The sequence below is a fragment of the Zosterops lateralis genome (genome assembly GCF_965231275.1).
Source record: "Zosterops lateralis genome assembly, chromosome: 9".
Taxonomy (NCBI): Eukaryota; Metazoa; Chordata; class Aves; order Passeriformes; family Zosteropidae; genus Zosterops; species Zosterops lateralis.
The window spans coordinates 6068409-6089335 of record NC_139769.1 but is presented as its reverse complement, the minus strand read 5'-3'; the positions used below and the strand labels follow the sequence as shown (position 1 = coordinate 6089335).

Genomic DNA, 20927 nt, shown 5'->3' with positions numbered 1-20927 from the left:
GCTTTTGGAAAGATAAATGAATAAATAGCAAGGCTTGTGTGATGGAGCTGTTTCAACAACTACCAGGGCAGACTAATATACACACTGGGAGAAACATATTTCTGTGACACAATAAAATGCTGTGCCTTGTTTGTGCTGAATTCCCCAAATTAACAATAAAGCACAAACTTTGTGCTTCATGCTTAGAAGAAAAATAGTCTCAGGTTTACAGTTACATAGAGGTACCAACAACTCAGTTCGGGTTAAAGATAAATAATACTGATGATTTGTGAACCCAGCTGTCACTTGTATCTAAGTAATTTTACCAATTTTTATTTCCCTTCTATGAAATTATCTAGATTGTCCAAAGCAGAGCTTCCATAATATTTTCTATTTACTTTACTGTTTCAAGTAGTGTGTTTATTTTAGTTCCATTGCAGTTTCAAATGAGGTATAAACAACTGATTTATCCACACACAAAACTATTAACCCAACATTAAATAACAGCTATCAAAGAAGACTACTATAAAAAAAATCCAGAAACAGAGCTGAAAGCTATGAAAGCTCATTTAACCCTTTCACTCACCCTACAGGAAAGATATATTCAAAGGAAAAAAAAAATACTTCTTTTCGAATATCAGTTAAAACCAATCTTTGTGTTTGCCTATTTTTATTTTTTTCTTGTAAAATAACCTGACTGAACTCTTGCCACATTGCAGTAAGGAAAATCACTCAGGCTTAATATTTTAAGATTTCTCATACAATGTGTTGTGCATTTTCCAGTGAACAAGAGAACAAGTCATGTTCCAGGTATTCCTAAATATATTTAAATTGTGTCTCTCTTTCTCAGTGGTTTTAAGATCACCATCATTAATTGGGATGATTCATGTGAATGAAGAAAAGACTCTGTTTTGCATTCATATTCTATTCAGAGAGTTTGTATAAATACCTGATATACAGCCAAGATCCTCTCACTCAGGAGAGAAAGTGCCTTTACTTGGTTTAAGAGAGGTCTGAGTGACCCAAAGCAAACCAGGGTCCTCTTCAGGACATCCCCCCATAAGAAGAGTGAGGGTAAAAGATCTCCCAGGGAAGAAATCATTTGGCAGACTGGAGGAATATTCTCATTTCCCTTGTGGATAGATAAGGTCCAGTAAGGAGGCTGTTAAAGCAGTCACATGCCAATGGACCAGAGATGGAGATACAGGAGCTCAAGTAGCAGACACCTTAATTTCCTACAGAGAATACAGTCCCTCACTGAAGACCATATCCAGTGTAATAAGTTTTTTAAATCATAACTGTATCATGCAGAATGGTGGGGAAAAATAAAACAAAAACAAAACCAAAAAGAATCCTACTTGCTCTGCCAGAAAATGGCAGACACCAATAGAGCAGCACCAGCCAAAACCTTTTTTCTCCATTTCTTGTGCCTTTGGAAGTTTAGGTATCAATTTTGCAGACAGGAAAAACCATCTCCCAGCTGCAATAGCCACTAGAGGACTCTGCTGGCCCAGAGATGCTGGCTTGGCTGAGCCCTCATCTCTCCACTGGAAAAGCTTCAGGAAGGAAGGAAATCGTCCTTTTTATCCATCTCACTACCTCATCTGAGCTCAGGACTTTAAAGCTGGTTGGAAAGATTCCTGACACACAGAGGAACAACACCCTGATAGTTCACCTCTGTCCTTTGGTTGACAAGGTGCTCTTAGCAAAAATATTCCTGCAGCTCCTGTGGCACAGGCAGATGTGAAGTCAAACAGACAGAGCTGACCTTTCCCAGTTCTTATTCTCACACCAGTGCTTTTGATGGAACAGATCTTAAACTACTTCCAATATAAAGCTTCAGGTTAAACTTCACCTGTGCAAACTTTAAAATTGTGGCAGCTCAGAGATGGAGATCTGGTAGTTTTTCTATAATTTAAGTAAAGTATTAAGTAAAACTTAATGGAGCAGAACCAACAGACAGACAGGTAGATGAATTGTGTGGTCATATGGATCTTGTTTCATCAGGGAAACAAGCTGGAAATATTTATAGTTTAGTGAAAGATGTTGCCCCAGCTCACATGCCTGCACCCCTATGGAAAACATCCCTGTGCAGACACTTGCAGAAAAAGCTTCATCTGAGCTGAGTGAGCAAAACTTGACAGATGAAACGGGTTTTGGCAAAACCTTTGGGTTTGTGTGTCTAACAAGAAAAGAATGTATTCCTCAACCACAAGGTGCTGAAGGGCTGCTCAGGATGGGACTGCAGTTCATTTGGTGCTGTGGTACTGGGGATGGGGAGTGAAAGTGGAGACTGCATCTTGAATGTGACCTTCATGAAGAGCTGCTTTAGTGAACAGAGAGAACAAAAACTGGGCAGCTTTGGAGGAAAGACAAATCACTTGAAACGACAAACCCCATTGTTGCAGCTTTTGAGTTACAGCCTGGCTTAGGGGATACAGAATAAGTGTCCAACAGAAAGCCAGGCTGAGCCAGATGCTGGGAGCCAGTGCCACAGCCAGGATGTCACATGCTCCCAGTGGGTCACCGAGATCACTGCAAATCAATCTGACTCAGGCGATCACATTCACCACTGCACTGCCTTCCTCTGCACAGTGACCATTCTTATCTGCAGTAAAGAGCAACCAGGAAACCAGCAGAAATGATTGTAAGACATTTTGGAGTCACAGGGCATTACTGAGGAGAAACACAGCTTTTCCTCAATTCCTGAGATGTGCATTAAACAACCACTGTTAATCTGTATTTTTAGCAGCATAGCCAGAAATCTCATAAACCAGACATCTCATAAAGGATTAATTCCTTCACAATAAATTGAAACCTTTAAAAGTAACAAATACTATAGTATGCTACAATATTTGAATTACAGCCTTTTCAATAACGTGAAGCTGTGGAACTTTTCCTAAGGAGCATTTATAAATCAAATTATTTATGTGAAGAGGAAAGAACATGATGATGGAGGGTGGGATGTCTCATGTTCTCAACAAACAATTGTGGCAAGAGAATTGGCCAAAACCCAAACAAACCCAATATTAACAACAGTATTCCAGTATTTCCTACCAGTCCTGCACAGCATTGAAGGAGTCTTCACTGGTGATATCATACATGAGCACAAAGCCCATGGCTCCTCGGTAGTAGGCTGTAGTGATGGTCCTGTACCTTTCTTGTCCAGCTGTATCCTGCAACAGAAAGGAACATTTAGGCTTTAAGACTTCAGTTCTCAGAAGCAAAAGCTGTAATTAGGTCCTAGATCTAAAATAAGGCAACCACTTTTTGCTATTATACATTTTAAAATTCTCAGTTGCTCCCAACTGAAATGAACTCTACTTACATTTTAGCATTAATTAGGCTTTTGCATCAAGCATGATTTGTTAAATGCATTTTGACACATGTACTATTAAAAAAATACCAAAGATGTCAACCCTTTAATTGCTCTTCTCTGCCTCAGCCCCCATGCAATAATAAAACGTTAGCAGAGTTCACTGAAAGCTGACACTTCAATGCAGAGGCAAAATAACAACTCCAGGCAGAAAATATTTCCATGTTGCAATTCAGTGTCATGGTCAGGAAAATGTCCTTGAGGTAGATGCTGTGGGTGACTCTTACCTCAGGTTAGAGACAAAAATTAAAGATTTGATGCAACAAACATTATTATAAAAAGTGAATTTAATATGGAATATCCCAATCACAGAATGTGAGGTGCACATACTAATATGAGATCTATTAATCCTCTTCTGTTGGTTCCTAATCTTAATTCTGTTTACCCATAGAGTTCCTGCAGAGTTCCTGCAGTTGTCATTTCTGCGTTCAGCTGGGCAGCACAAAGGTGAAACTCTGGCATATGCAACAGAAGAATTCTGAAAGACTTCTGACAGCTAAAAAACATGTCAACTACCATCTGTTGGATGCCAGCAGCACTTTTCCTTTACATTTTGCAAGCCTATTTTTAAACTGAGGAATATTTCTACACCAGAACAACAGTCCTACAGCCCAACCCATTCCCTCTGGACCTGCCTTCCGAACCAAGGAGAGAAGTCATGTGCTGACTGTCTCTCTCCCTCTGAAGGTGTCTGTCTTTTGGATACATTTCATCCTTCTTTTGGCAAATAGCAGTTCTGTGAAATAGCTGCAGGGAGCCAAAAGGCTTTGTCTTCAAAGTGTGTGCTCAGTATGAGGTGTCAACTTATAGTTACTGTGATGGGTTAGTCCTAAAATGAACCATCCTTCAGTCCTCCAAAACCCACAACGAAGAAAGCATTGCTGCTACTGGTTTAAAATGTGATTAAGGTTCTAAAGAAAAAGACCCTAAAGGACTTAAGAACTATGTAACAAGTTGGAAGAGTAAAATAAATCCACAAAGAGCACTCTTGCAGGAGTAAAGATCAGACACAGCACATCACCACATCCCCAGGAGATGGTGTGGAGGAAACTCAGCTTTAAAATCATCCTGCCCATCATTCCCATAAATGCAGCTTTGTTTTTGCTGCACGCAAGAGGCAGAGTTGGCCCTTGCAGAACACACAGCAGCCAGTCTGTGGCCGCCTGTTGTTCTGCACCAGAACATCACAGAGCCTCTCTGTAGGAGGACAGTGCTTGTAAATAAGCTCCCCACAGCTTGCTTAAAAGGCTCTGCTATTGCACTACTGTGAGACTATCCACAGCTGTAACATACTGTGAATTTCCCAGTGGAGAGGCTGTGCAGCAGGAATCTTGCTGTTTCTCCACCAGTTCTCTGGGAAAATACATGATTTTTCTCCCTTAAACTTGTGCATTTATTTCAAGACAGCATAGTCCATTGGCTGATCATAAAGAACACGTCCTTGCACATTCCTTGCACACTGGCTGAGGAATCATTCTGTTCCCTCCTGACAACAGGTCAGAGGTGGGAATACCAGAATGAGGTGGGCTCCACCCTGCAGCCTGAGTGACCATTTCTTTTCCTGGCAGTGATAAATCCATCACAGACCACTCTTATATTCACTGACACCTCACCCCCCTCAGCTGCTGAACAGCTAAACCAGCCATGACAACTAGATCCTCACTATATTTCTCCAAGCAAGGAAGGTCTCAGCAGTAATAGTATTGTTCTTTTATTCAGAGAGATGATAATTTATTTTAGTCTGATTTCCTAAAGACACAAGTCTTATTAAAACATCAGTCTCCACATAGGCACTCTTGATGAAATTTGGCTGAGGAAAAATGTGTTCAGATGTTTTTACATATGTCACAAAAAAATAGTTGGTAAGGTGAAGAGAGACCTTAAGCATACCTTAGCTGTGAAAAAAGCTGAAGTGCAATGATTATTTTTTCTGAACATCAAAGGATTCACATGAGGGAGGCTTTCTTTGTGTCTCATTAGGAGAAGGCACTAATCCAGTATCAGTAACTTCAGAGATTGTGCAACCAAGAAAACCAAACAAATCCACAGGAAGTCAGGCTTCTCCATTTCTCATGCCCACAGCATTATTGTTTGATATCTGCATTCACAGGTTCATCTGCCTTCCAAATCTCATCTCCTGTTTTCTCCTCTGTGTTTAGCCAGGCTTAAGGCATGAGGCTGTGACTAGGCAGTAGGTGACTGCAAGATGCATTGCAAAGTTACATGCAGAATAATTTGGAAAGAAATTAAATTTGACAGTGGCTCAGAGCAAGGACTCAGCTCTAGGGACATATATCCAGGCTGTCCTGGGAAGCAGCCTCAAGGGACACACAGGGTGACTTCCAAAATCTGTCCTGATACCACCTCACTGCCTCAGCTCAGTGAGGAATTGGACTGAAAAAGCCAAATTGTGCTATTGCCTGAAAGCTATGGAATTTAACCTGATTTGCTGATTTTAGTATTCTGTCTGTGATCCTCCTGTGTGTGGAGGGGTTTATACATTAGTGAGAGATGGGGCTGCAGGAGGTTAAGAACCCCAAGGGATAACATGTGTTTGCTCAGTCATAACCTGTCCTATGTGGGCAGTGCACTTCAATCATTAGAAAGAGAAGTTGCATATTCACTAGGATATACTTGTGTGCCTGCCTTCTCAGATTATCAGAGGGAGTTTGTGTGAGGGAAATGCATCCTGTATCTCATGGTATATAAAGATTGTTCATACCCTTGCCCTGGTAGCCATGTGCTACAATTCAGAGATGTGATCCATCTGAGCCACGGATGGCTTCCTCACTCTGTTTTACTGTACAGTTATAGAGCATGTCATCTCCCCTCACAGCTTTATAGTGGCATTTCTCCAACTGCATCTGAATTGTTGTACTATCACCCTGAAATTACTTTTTTCCTCAGGTTACATTACCTTCCTAGACAGCGATAAACTGGCTTGACTCACACCATGAGAGTTTAAGTGCACACACCCCACACACACACAGATGCCTCAGCATAAATAAAACAAAACAAACTGCAAAATCTGAGCTCACTTTCTTTCTTCAGCATTTACCACAGTTGTCCTTCCCTCAGCTTAAAACACCACGAGCCTCAGGTAATTAGTAATTTCAGGTTTTAAAGTTCAAGTTGTTTATTTAATAAAGGAGAAAACAATAGACAGAAATTGCTCCCCGCCCCACCAAGTTGTTTGCAAGATTTCCAGGTAGACCACAAACTCATTAGGAGACAAGTACATGAGGCACAGGCAGGGATCAGCAGAAAGGTGATGTAGCACTAATTAACAGTCTAGCCAAATGTCTGGGTGGAATAGCCCGAGCCCCCAGCATCCAGAAACCTGCTAGGCTGTCCCTGAGGAGGAATCAGAGAGCTTGGCTGTAGGCAGGCACAGGAGGGTCTCTGGGAGGTGTATTTACACCAGTGTGCTACCAGCTCTGTTCTTCTGCAGCTTAAGTGTGTGCCTGTGCTTTATGCAAACAATTAAAAACACCCACAGGACCATTAGTGGGTAGCTTGAAACAAAAATTTGAAAAAATTTTGCATTAATGAGCAATCAAAATTCAGTGTTTATCACAGAAGAAAAAGATCTAAATGCATTTGCATTGTGTGCAGATGCCCTCTAGTCTCAAGATCCATCTTACAAACATTCACAATAGGGGTACAATCAACTTTTCTTAAATTTACTTGGCTGTCTCAGCAGAAACTACAAGGTACTAACACAGGAAACATATTTAAGTTTTTAAATAATAACAGATGCTCTTTGCTGCAGGTCTGGAACATCACAATCCCTGATTCTGAACCACCCCTCTTCTACTGAAGATTTCCAGCCACAAATTCTTTGTTCCAAATAAAATGTCACTGAAACATCTAATCTGTATTGCATTTAATCCCCTCAGCACCATGACTTTTCTAGCAGTGTGTGTGACAAATAGCCTTTAAAGAAATAAACATTTCGATTTTTTTAAAGGATTATGGTGCGATTTCCATGTTTTCTGGGGTTTTTTAAAGAATAATAATATGCAATGAGAGTTGCTTATTGTCCAGCTATTGCCAACATCTCCAAGCTGCATGTACTTGGCATCATCCTTCCTTAGGCTGCTCAGAGTCAGAGCAGAGGTGACGTCCTCCCATATAACCAGCACAGTCTGGGGCTTCCTCAGACCTGGTGAAGGAAAGACTTCCTCTTCCCTGCTGTTAAATGTCACATTTTAACTCCTACACTATGGCATTTTGCACCTGGGGTTTGGTCAGCCTTGGAGACAGGATAATCCACTTTCCAGCCCCGTGGCTTTAGGGGGATGCTTCATTCACACACACACACAGAAACACATCTCCTTTGCAAAAGTAGACTTTGGAGTGGAAGCCACCAAGAATCAGATAAACAAAAGTCACCTTGGGAAAGGGGAAAAAAACAACCCACCCACCAGGTACCACAAGAGAGAGGGAGCTTGGGCAGACTAGGATGTGTCATTAATAAGAGAATGTTAACATTAAGCTTAGTGTTTCCTGCTGGCAGCTAGAAATAGGAACAAACAGGCAAGCGGGATGAGTCACTTGGTTAAGACATGGAAAAGATGTGATGTCATGAAAAACCTGTGAAGATTCAATTGCTGCCAGGAGCAAAATAACACCTGGTTCCTTCAGAACTCAGCTCTGATCAAAATGCTCCAGTTCAACAGATCATATTAGGCATTCTTTTTTTCCTCTCTTGTTATTGAGTGCTCCCATTGCCCAAGAGCCACTGCCACCTATTCAGGCACATTCAGCTACCTTGAGAGGCATTTCATTTCAGCAATATGCAGGAAAACATTTCTGATGTGAAAAAGCTCCAACACAAAACCCCTGCCTTTTTTTGATAAAATGCTCTACCCTTGCTAAGTGCCTTTTAGACATTTCCCCATTATGGCTATCTTCACTTCTACTCTTCAGAAGGAGTAAAACCAGCAGCCTTGGATAATTTCAATACTATCAGTTGCAGGAATTTCCCTTTTTCTATCCTATTTTACTTACCCTGTACAGAAAGTTCTGCCACCACCCTGTTCTCTCCAACATTCCTGCACTAACTGCTCACAATGGACAGGTGGAATTTTTTTTGAAAGAGACTTTCAATGCATGTAGAGTCTTCAAGAGCTCACCAATCTTTAGAGGCCTCAGTCATGCCCAACACACAGGCTTTTGAAATTGTTCCCTGTAACTCAATGGCTAAGTATCTCTTCAAGTGAGGCACTGCACTTACTCTTCAAAGTACTTTTGTAAAATAAGACAAAAAGTGAATCACTGAAAATGCAACAGGGTGCATTTGCTCAGCAGAATGTAATTCCCACGCTGGAATCAGGCCAAGGTACTGTGATTGACACTACTGCTCATGACCTGCTAAGCTGCTAAAAATGTTATTTCCATTTTCCCAGGTGCCTTGAGATTGTAGTGAAGATTAGCATCAGTTGCCCTTCCTGATCTGTCAGAGGGTAAGGAGGGCTGGAACAGGACTGGCTTGCCTATGAAACTTATCTGCTCTTCTCATCTTTTTGTAGGCTGAGTTTTTCTGTAGAAGTATTTAAAAGACAGTGGCTGCAAAGATGAAATCACATAAAGAGATATACACAAAGATTAAGTTCATTGTGCACATTTCTTAAATCTCATAGAATTGGAAAGTCTTATTTTTCATTACTTAGAACTAAAATGAAGATCAGTGTCATACTGTTAATTCTTTCTGATCCAGCTACCTTGATAGAAAAATAAAGAAATGGCAGTGATAAAAATCTGTAGCATCCACACCACATGCCTACTCCAAATTCCATTTCTTTAGCTGCAAATAAACAGCAAACAAAGCTCAAGAGGTATATGATGTATTTGAAAGCCCATCCACTATGGGCAACTGATAAAACCACCACTGATATGATAAAAAACCAAACCAAAAACATCTAAGAGGATGATATCCCAGAGTAAGTAGCATTTTGAGCAGTGGATGCATTATTATTATGGAATATGTTGCCAGTTTTGCTTGATCTTTTTAGTTTTCCCACGTATATCCCTTATTTCTTTTAATCAGCCCCTGTAAGAACAGCTGTAAAATGCACAGATGTCTGAACAGAGTTAGCCACTATAAGCATTATTAATTAGCTGCTGTTGGGAAGCTGTTAAATCAATCACAGCTGGAGCTCTTCAGAAGCAGCACTAACAGGAGTTAGAACGAGCCAGTGTGGATATCCTAACTGGTCCTGCAGGGCAAGGGACTGATGTGCTCCAGCCTGGGGGTCAGCACAGCTCCTGCTAACCCGGGAGATGTGCAGCAGCACAAAGGGACACCTCAATCGGCTGCCAAAAGAACAAGTGCACCGACTCTGAGGAGGAAGCGAAGTGATGTGCCGTACAAATCTGCCCGGATTCGGTAGCCTGGTTCTGTGATCTCGGGAGGAACAAGGACCGGTGAAGGGAATTAGCATCGCGGTGCCACAGGGCTCCTTCCCTCCCCACCGCAGGCAGGAGAGCGGAGCAGAGCCCCGCACGGAGAGCAGCCGAACAGGGGCCGGGCAGACTCGGCGGAGCCCGTTCCCGCTGATCCAATGTCATGGTAACCAGCGAGGGAGCGCCGGGGGCTGCGGAGCCGGCTGGGCGCAGGGACGGGCATCGCGCCCCGGGGATGGTGCCCGGCCCTGGGAGAGACCTCCCTTAACTCGCTTACACAGCAATTATTTCGGTCTTTACGAAAATCAATGACTTCGTGCTGAAAGACCTGTTGCAACTCCTAATAGTAAAAATAAAACCCTTGGTACTCTGCTTGGAGCGTCCCTCCGAGGGCTGGTTCTTATCAAGGGAAGATTTAATCTTATTTAGGAGTGGATTAAGGTTAAATCCGAGCCTCATACTTCACAAGAACCCCCCAGAGATATTATGTCAAGAGGGTCAATTCTAAGATAAAGTGCTCAGAAATTCTGGGAAGCTGTCCATGATATTTTTGAGATTAAAATACCAAATTGAATTACAACCATGAGGCAAGAGCGTGTGCTTTAATTTGAAGGGCAGCAGCAGGACATAAATAAAATAATCAAGCTTAATTTGTGTTAACAACAACATGCCAATAGAAAGAAAATATAATATTCTTTTAAGGTCTTTAAAATCCTAACGTGTAATTTTTCAAGATTTGGTGGAAATTAAGAGTCAATCAGGCAATTTTTAAATTATTACCTCCCAAATTAGGAAAAAAGCCCCATTGCTGTATTCAGGTGAGCATTAAATAAAAATACAAAGAAGGTTCTAGCACTCAAGAAGGTAGAATGAAAGCTTAAAGACAACAAAACCCAAGAGCAATCTGGACAACATAAACCATAAGGTAAATAAAAAGAAAAAGAGAAAAGTACATCTCCTACTTCAGTGGAGTTGAAATACATTTTCTAAATGCTGGAATTAGCAATACCATAGATTCCTCTCGCTCTCATGTGTTTTTGTTTGACAGAAATGTGCACATACTTTGAAAAGCAATGTAATAAATAGATTTGATATATTGGTGACATGTTTAAATTCCCAAAAAATGAAAAAAAAAAAATCAAATGGAATTTGAAACTCGCCAAGTAAACCCACATCTTTGCTAAGAATACAAAGGAAGACTTTCAGGTAAACAACTGCTATTTTGGAGTAGTCCTAAGCATCTTAAAATAGAAGCTTAGAATTGAAGTGCTTTGTCAGCCACAACAGTACAAGCGTGATGATGCTCAGTAACAGCACAAGACAAAGAAAATAATCTTCTGCCATTTACTGTGATGTTTTCTATTATAACCACACAGATGAGATGTTAAAAGAGAAATTTTGTTGTGCAGCAGCTGCAGGTGGCTCCCCAGGCAGTCCAGGATGCACCTTGGGGTAGAATTGGTTACAGCTGATGCGTTTCTAGGTGTGAGATCCTTTTGAACATTGTTTTAAGTTCACTCACCCTTATGGTGATGCTCCTTTCTCTGGGAAATTGGATGCTCCTTTCTCTTTTCCATTTGGAAAGAGAGCCATGAGCAAATACTCCTTGACACACATGTGAGATGCTTTGCTGTTTGGTGTTTTGACTGTTTCATTTTTACTGACCAATTCACCCCCTCCCTGCTCTTGCTATCCCCAACCTGCCTTTGGCCAGGGGGCAGACACATCAAGGGCTCAAACCTTCCTGATGAAAAGCACATCTTCATGTTCACCTTCTCAGAAAGACAGAGGAAAATGACAGCAGATTTCTCAGCTGAAAAAAAAGTGTTGTTGGCATTATAAAAAAGCAATGTGCTGCTCCATGCCTCCAGGTTTACCTGTCTCCAGCCATGCACACTAGTGGGGTTTTGGTCAGGCTCCCAAGCACAGCCTGCTGCTTCTACTTAATAGAACCACTCAGTTCAGCCCAAATTTGAGGAGATGCCACTTGGGGATTGATATAAAATAAGTCCTGAAGAATTGTAAGGTCATGTCTGCATCCAGTGACCTCAGCAAAGAATCCTGCATATGCAGGGGTCCTGACTTCTCTCAAATGAGACTAAATGTCTAGATAAGAGGAACACAAAACACAGCATTTTCCATGTGATCTGTTTCTCAAAACACAGACCTCAGCCCAAAGAAAAGAGTCTGTAAAAAAAGCTGCTAATGACAACTCCAAACTGTCTTATTTAAAGACAATAAAAATCTTATAAGCAGCAGACACAGCATGAGATTGTATTTGTACGGAACACTAAATTTGTGCAACGCTTTACAGATCAACAAAAATAGGGGGGCATCAGTCTTCATTATATTCTAGCAATTTTATATTAATATAGCTTCATAAAATAGGGAAACTGCACAGTATTACCCCAAGCAAGCAAAGGTCTATCAGCCAATCTGTAATTGAAGCAATCAGAGAGCATCAGGCACAATACAAGCACAAGTTCATGCATTATGCTGCTTCCTAAATCACCCAGGCCCTCTGCCAGCAGAAAATTGAAATCAGACTCTCTGGACCCCTGGCTCAGTTCAGCAAAGACAGCTGAACTACACTCCATTACCTCGCACTTCTGGAAACACTTCCCAGCTTAGGAATGAATTAGTACTGTTACACTGGGAAAAACATACACTGAAATATTTATCAAATGAAAGCAGCCTCCCTAGCAAGCAGCAACCTCTGGGCAGACTGTGCTCTGCTTTCATGTGCAGCTGAGGGATGTGTCTGGAGAAGGTGCAACAAGTTTATATTTGGAGCAATACACATAATTTACTGTGACAGAGATAAAAAGAAGGGCTCTTAAGATTTGTTTTTTGTCCCACCCCAGCCCAAATCACTTCTCTGGACTAAAAGGGTGCAAAAGCAAGCTTTGGAGCAAAGCATAAGTGAGCAGAATTAGATCTGCCAGTGAGCTAAAGACATTTTCACTAAAGGGGACATGACTTCAGCAACAGTGTAACTGCTTCAAAACATTATGAAACTACAATTAAATTAATTGCGCTTTCTGCCTGCTGCTATTTTGCCTTATTCTGACATCAAAGAATTATAACAACACAATTTTGGAGGCTCTAGAGCAGCAGGGGAAGCTTTGGTGTTGGCTGTCTGGAGCTTACCCTGGTGCTTTATCCCAAGATTCAGGCAGTGACAGTATCTGCCTGTTCTGCAGAAGAGAGTGATGCTTGGTCCTTCAGGGAACAGCTGCTGTTTCACTGCTATGCTCATATCACAAACACCACTGTCAGGAGAACACAGTTCAGAGAACAAAATATATCCTCATTTAAAGCACAAATAAAATTAATGCAAAAAACTGAAAGGAAAAAACAAATCTCTCTTCACATGGCACCAAGATCTACTTTCTCCATCTATTTTTCCCAAGGGAAATAATTTCCCTTGACCACAGCTTTTCTTTACATCTTCCAAGTCAGTTGAAAAATAAAGAAAGCCACGATAATATCCAAAACTGTTTAGATGTGTTCTTTCGCTAGTTCTTCTTAGGGAGCCTGGAGGGGAGGTGGAAGACTTCATCCCTGTCCTATCAGGACAAACTGAGAGCTCCCTTAACTCTCGACCTCAGCCAGGCCTTTTTAGCAAACTGTGTGGTAACATCAGAGCCCATCTCTTGCCAACACCTCCAGCTGAGAGAAGGGAATCCTAAAATCTAATCCTCAACAAGGAGTCTTCGCAGCAGTTAAACAGTTCTTTCTGCCAACCTTCCTGATGCCTAGTGACTAAAAATTTCCTGGATTCTAGTTATCCTCATTAAGTAGGCCAAAAGTAAATATGCAGCAAAGTTTCATCCATATTATATACTCTTCCTGGAGTCAAACAGTCAGGCAATAAGTATTAGATGATAAAGAATAAACACTCTGTTCTAATTTCATAGTGTCCTTCTACATCACTTATGATACATCAAATCACCCTGCATTCATTAGGGCAGTTACATCAACAGGCAGCAAATGTTATATAAAAACTCTTAGATAAGAACAGGCAACATGTTTTCCTCCTTTTAATTAGTGAGCAGGCAAGCTGCAGTCTATCTCCTGAAATGAGATGTAAACATAACTGACCTCCACACAGGCCCCTCTTTCACAACAGCTTATTGACACCAGCTGCAGGAACCACCTCACATCCACCCTGCTTCAGTGCCACATCCATGCTCTGCTCTTCAGGAAGGGAAGAGGTAGATTTTTTGTGTGGAAAGAAGAAAACCAGTAGGTATTCAAGGTGCACCTGGCAAAGGTTTAGCTCTGTGCCCGTGAAAGAAAGTGGGAGGGATGAAACTGGAAATAGACTGGGACTTTTCCGGAGGAATGTGATCTGTCACTTCAGGGAAGGAGACACCTTGTAACCTGGTTGAAGAACAAGGGACAAACTGAAATGAGCCAAAAGTACAGCAAAAGAGATAATGGGAAGGCTGGCTTATTATAAACCACTGGAAAGATGAGCTGTATTTGGGTGAGTTAGGTACAACAATCATCTCAGGATGTTATAAGGCTTGTTCCAGACAAGGCAAAACAAGCAGCTTCCTTGGGCAGGGGACAGGTCTCTTCATCTGTGACAGAGATCAGCAGGTCTGCAGGCAGTCTCTCCTTCAAGCTTGAATGACTCTCTAAAGCTGCAATTCCCAAGGTACTTAAAAACTGCAGATGATAAAGTGATATTGTGATATTATCCTTGTCACACTCAATAAGACCAAAGAACTCTGGTTGATCTCACTAGGTCTAGGACTTGTACCCCTTTCACTATTTAAATATTTAAAAGAATGGGGAAAAGCCTTAATTAGTGATTTTGGTAATCATAGACCTCTGCATCCGCTCTTCAGAGTGGTGGGTTGGGGTTTTTTTAGTTGTTGGGGTTTTTGCTTGATTGGTTTTTTACATTTTTGTGTAGAGTTTCTTCTGTCACTTCCAGGAGTTTGGCCAAACCCAGCAGCCACAGAACAATGAAGAAGTCTGGTAAAGCTTAAGACATTCAAAGACAAAGATGCATTTGGTTCATGCACCCAGGAGGCTCAGGCCAGGATGTGATGCTGTGTGACATATGTTTCTAGCGTGCAGCAGTATCCTCCTCTTGAGCTTTTCCATTCTGTCAGCTTGTGACATAATCTCATTGTTGGACAATTTTTCACAGCATGGTAATGCAGATTTTACTGCACAGACTGCACTGAGAACTATAACCACACTCTGGAGAAGCAGAGTTGTGGCCACCTCTATATCCATGTGGTTACTAAAAAGCCATTTTGCAGACATACTCAAGATTCCAGGAGGAATTGATGAAAATACAATTAATGAAATATTCTAATGAAAAGAGAAATACAATCACAGGCTTCACATTGTGTCCCAATTAGATTGTGCTTAGGTCAGAATTCCCATGTGCTAATAGGATTGTTAAAACAAAGAAAGTGTATAACTGAAAGAAAAAAAATAAACTAGGTACACTAGTAAAAATACTTTTAATTAGCATCTTTGTTTTGCTGAAGGGATCACAAGGTTTCAAATATTCACACCACTACAGCAGTACATAACATCAGAGAGTTTGCAAACACATTGCTGTAATAAAAGGGAAAACAAGGAATTCAGAAAGAATGTGCTATATTCACTTGATAACTGCCAGGATAAACAGCTTTACAATCTTGTAAGAAAGATTAGGATCACAAGTTACCAGGGTACCATTGTTCCTTCCAGCTTCATGTTTTCAACACAAAATTGAATACTTTAACACAGACCTGTACTTTCCCTGCTGCAAACTCATTCATCCTGTTGTGTGGGAAGCTGCAATAATCCAGCACAGGACTTTTCAGAATTTCTTTGTTCACAGGAGTCACCAGCTTGTTATTTATAATTCATTATAGTTATATTTGAAAATGAAAAAAATTCTGGGCACAGCTTTCCAAATTAAGTTCAGAGAGAGCATCTGATCAAGATTTTGCTCCCAGGTACTCTACTGTAGGAGTTGAGGTTTTCTGGGTTTGAGCTCAGCTGAGATTAGCAGCTGATCTTCCACTTCTTCACTTGCTCAACAGTGACAAACCCTGCCAATCAGAGCAGGCTCCTGTCACTGCAGATGGACAGTGCTGGAGGGGGAGAGAAAGCTCATCCCAGGGTGTTAAAGCAGGGGAGACAAGGGCACATGCCAAGATCTTTTAGAAGTCCTGCTGAGTCTTTGTGAGAACCCTTCTCTCTTCACTGACCTTTGACTAGCAAGGATTTTCCTCCTAATTACATAAACACTTCCCCACTTCCTTGGATTACCTTCTGGCTACTTCCAGTGCTGTGGATCTACTTCTATCTCCACTTATCCTTGCAGAGAAGACCTGAATTTGGGGGCATGTGAGAGGCATCTATAGACACAGTACAAAAATGCCATTCCAGGACTAGTTAATGTTCTTCCTAAGGAATGAAGAGTTGATATATAAGAGAAGGGGAAAAAAAAAGAAAAGAAAAAAAAGAGATGCCAGCCTGGAGGCAGCTATTAATTTATACTGAAATACAGATTGGAGATATTACATTAAAATACAGATTGTTTTGGCCACAAATAATTAGGTTTCACACATTCATATATAGAGTATGTTCACTTGCCTTTACTGCCCATCTGCTTACCCACCTGAATGAAGACAGGTGTGAACTGACGATATTCCTTATACTGTATTTGGAAGCTATACCTTCCAAATGTCATCTACAAATTGTCTCATGGACACATCTGCTACATCCAGGAGGAGACACCACCCTGCTGCTTGACAGGAACAGATTAAATACCAGCAAACCTCTTCCTGGTCTTAGCAACTGTGCTCACACCCCATGAATCACTCCTGGAAAACATACAGCAAAAGCAGAAAAGCCAGGTTCTGTCATTGTGTGCCCAAAAAGAACACCCTACTAAGCAACAGAGCAACGTGTCATATGTCAGTGGGACTTTCTGCTTCTCAGGGGTGCCATCTCCTCCTCTCACACATCACAGTGCCTAAAGGTGACAGAACTCCAGAGTCCCAAAGCAGCTTCACTGGCAGTACTGCCAGCTGTGCTGCCAACAGCACAACAAGCACTGTGATCACCTTGGAGCTGCTCTGGGATAAAGCAACTGCGGCTCTGACATTTGTAGGCTTATCTTGCCTGTGAATTTCTTCTCCCTGAGCAATAGTTTTGTGCCCACAGAGAAGGTTTGACCCCACCGTGGAACCTTAGAGCAGGGGGAAAAGCAGAGCTCCCCTCCTCCAATGCAGGTTTAATACAGGAGGCTCCTGTTTACTTAAATAAATCTTATTTATATGGCTCACCTTGGTAGCTGCACACAGGCAGTGTGATTACTCAAGTCCTGTATGAGAAATGTCATGCAGAGATGGCTGTAAAGCATCTCATTCTTTTTTCCTCTCCTGCAGCAGCTGTGTCTATAGTGATCATTTGCATAAGTCAGATCAGTTGCTATCAATTACTATGTGGTGGATTATCATTTAATGTTCTTATATCAATAAAATTTTATACCTCCTTGATGAAGTGGGTATTTTTGGTTAGTTGGAAATCACTCTGGGGCTTAGATATCAGTCATGTCTAGAGAAGAGGAATGGAGCTGGGGAAGGAGCACAAGTGATGAGTAGCAATTGAGGGAGCTGGGGATGTTCAGCCTGGAGAAAACTCAGGGAGGATCTTGTCACTCTCCACAACTCCCTGAAAGGAGGCTGTAGCCAGGTGGGGATCAGGCTCTGTTCCCTGTAAAAAGTGATGGAACAAGGGAAAATGGCTTCAAGTTGCACCAACTGAGGTTTAAATTAGATATTAGGAAATATTTCTTCACTGACAGGTGGTCAGGCACTGGAACAAGCTGTCCACAGAAGTGGCAGAGTCACCGTCCCTGGGGGTATTTAAAAGACAAGTGGATGTGGCACCAGGGGAAACAGATTAGTGCTGGGCTTGGCAGTGCTGGGTGAACAGTTGAACTCCATCCTAGAGGTCTTTTCCAAACTAACCAGCTCTATGATTCTAAGTTTCCCATTGGGAGAGCAACTAACTTGCTTGACCCAGCTTCATTTACTGACCAGTTGGAAAGATTCTTATTTCAATCCATATCCATAAGGCTAGAACAACCACCTCCACTGGTCCTAAGTTGTATATTTAGAGTGACGCACGTTTGTTCAGCATTTGCAGGATCCCAATCTACATACGTTGATATGACTTTTTGAGAGTGCAGGAGGAATAAATACATCAAGGAAGGTGTTTCATTTCTTTTCAAAGAACAGCACTTCATACCTTGGCTGGTTTATAACAGCACAAAACAAGAGCAAGGCTTCCTACCTATAACTGACAAGTAAAAGTATTTAGCCTCAGGTTTGAGATGTTGCATCCAATAATCCACCTTCTCTGAAAATCCTCCACTATGATATTATGCTTTTTTTCTCCATAAGCAACATGTACACAAACATCTAAACTGAACAGGCTCCAGTAAATTAAAAACTAACAAACCAATTTCAAAGACATTGGTCTGAGCTGGTCTCTCAGACCTCACACACCTCTAGTGAACAACCTCCTTCTGAAACTTTTTAGATTCACCTCCTGATCCACAGCAGAATTTTTCCTGAAAAAATGGTATGAGGATTTTTACAGCTACCAGTATTGCCCATTTCCTAATGCAAAACCTACACCTGCCCTAGCTAGATATATTCAATCAGTCCTAATTTGTACTGACAGAAGAATGTGTTGTCAGGCTGCAATCAGAATAATGTGTCTCCTCCTGTTCACCACAGAGTAACCACTGAGAAAAAAATCTCAAACTAGACAACATTTTCTCCCCTACTTTTCATGCATATGATACAAATATGTATCGGCTGCACTAGAAATTGAAACAATCTTTCAGACATGCTGGATTGTTTCTCATTAGCATATCCTCATGTCAGTAATCAAAATCAATCAACTCAAATCAAATTAGTTCTCCATGTGTTCAGTTAAAATGCATACCATATGCTGGCTGAAGTGTATACCAAAGCAAGACTGTGCAGCTGTAGGAAGCTTCTTTTTGCAGCTCCATTTCACGGCAATATTAGGACAATTTCCACTAAAACACCAACATTTAAATATTTTCAACCAGCCTTGTGTAGCTCCAAAGGAGCAATTAACTGACTTGTTGAAATTAGGCACTAGTGATGCATCACAATACCTGCTGTCTCTGTGGGGTCCAATCATGGGTTAAAGGAAGAGCTCAGTCTCTGATCAAACAAGTCTTCCGAGAAATCACAATTCACCAGGCATACCCAGAGGCTCAGCTGTGGTACCATTTGCAAGATTTATATGATGGTATTTCGAGTCATCACTTACTGCACCTAGTTAAACATCTGGCTGCTGTCAAATTGTCATGGTATGCTGAGCTGGAATGCACCTGCCTACAATACCAACTACTCCTTAACATCATTGGTACTGCAGGAATGCTTAGGAGCCTTCATGGTGAAGCCACTGCTGAAAGGTGACCCAGGCTGGCTGAGCAGCACCTCCTCCAGCCACTGCTGAATTTCTCTGTGCAGGAGGCTCAGGAGTGAGAGAGCACCAAGGAGCTGCAGGAGCCACCACCCCAATCACACCAGGGCTGCCTCCTCCCCACCAGACCACCTACTCTGCATTCCAGGAGGCACTGGATGGCAGCCCTTCAGAGCCCTGTGTTTGGGTTTTATCCCACAGTTTAGCTGCAGAACCAATATCCATGTAAGGTACACACCCTCAGCGTGCTCAGCCTCCTGAGGCACCAAGGGAGAGCTGAACCACCTCTCTTCAGAGCACCTAGTCCTCAGCCTCCCTCCTACAACTGCTCACAAAACCAGCTGTGGTGGGTGGTCTGAAGCTGGCTGGGAAGGGGACACATAGCCTGTTTTTATGTTAAATGCATTGCAGTTATTTTAGCAGCCCTGTTCTGTTCTGACTTCCAACAGCAGGAAATCTTTGCTTGCCTCTCCACTCTCCTTACTAGAAGCCTCAATTTGTACTTGATGAGATGACTTGTTTTTCTCTCAGCTGATCACTGTCATATGCCTAACCAAATGTGTCAAGCAAAGTATTAGAGGGGATTCATAAATGCTAAACCTCTAAGTGGCTTAGGAGTGAGAAACATAATCGAGTGTCACTGCCGGAGGCAGAAGAGTTGTTTAGGAATTTTGATAAGCATCAGTTCAGCAGATATTAATTTTTATGCTGGTTAATCAGAAACAGGAAGCTTCAGGAACAGAAATGCTTCTCTGTCTCTGTGCTGATTCACCATGGGGTAGAGGAGTCACCGGGGGGTAAAGAAATCACCATGGAGTAAAGAAAGAACCATGCCAGCCCAGATTAGCAGCTGAAGCATTTCAGCAACCTGTCCTGAACAGTACAAGCTCCTGATCTAAACAGCAGAAATGGATGTTTCTGCAATAGATACAAAATTGCAGAGAAGTATAATTATGTAAAACTTTACATAAGTAATATAACAGGGAAAACACTTTCCTAACTTAGAAGCCAATGGCCAATAAACCAGCTTGTGGTGGACTACCTTTACAGTACTAAAATATTCCTATAACTGAAACACTGAAACCTCTCTTCCTCCTCCATGCAGAATCAAGCAAATTCCCCAGACCCTTTTTTATCCCCCATAGACTCTCAATTTAAAACTTTTTCTTAACCCTACAGGTGTAATTTAAAGAACCTCATCCCTCACAGATTAAATTGTACACCGTGACTTCCAGATGATTTCTGATCACTTTTGGCCAGAAGCCTTAGAATTCTACTGTCAGCAGATACAGACACATTATCTCCTGCCTCAGTGGCTGAGAGTTTTTCAGCCACATTATTTGTCATCACTGCCTACTTGTTCCTTTCAGTGGTGACCAAAGAGTTATGGCAGACAAAGGACTGCAAATTGATGGGGTTTAGTCCCTCTTCCAGAAGGAGCCTGTGACTGAGCCCTGAGCCAAGCTCACTCTGGTGTCCCCTGAGCTGGCAGCAGCAGCAACGTCTGGGGCTGCTCTTCTTTGTTATTTCTATTTACAGAACAGTGTGCACACTCTTCAAGAGCCAGAACTTCTTCCCCTGCACTCTCCTTAGCATCAAAGCAAAAGCACATTTTGCACTGAGTACCCAGCTAGACAGTCCCACTTCATTACTTTCCCACTGAGCTCCT

At 41.8% G+C, this 20927-nt stretch overlaps 1 protein-coding gene across 1 annotated transcript in view; it reads right to left on the bottom strand.

Annotated features, from left to right (window-relative positions):
• Window positions 1-20927, bottom strand: part of RAB3B (RAB3B, member RAS oncogene family) — a 50339-nt gene that overhangs the window by 6902 nt on the left and 22510 nt on the right. Inside the window, exon 3 of the mRNA XM_083867969.1 lies at window positions 3037-3155. Within this exon, the coding sequence (XP_083724095.1) occupies window positions 3037-3155 (119 nt within the window). The remainder of the gene's footprint in view (window positions 1-3036; window positions 3156-20927) is intronic.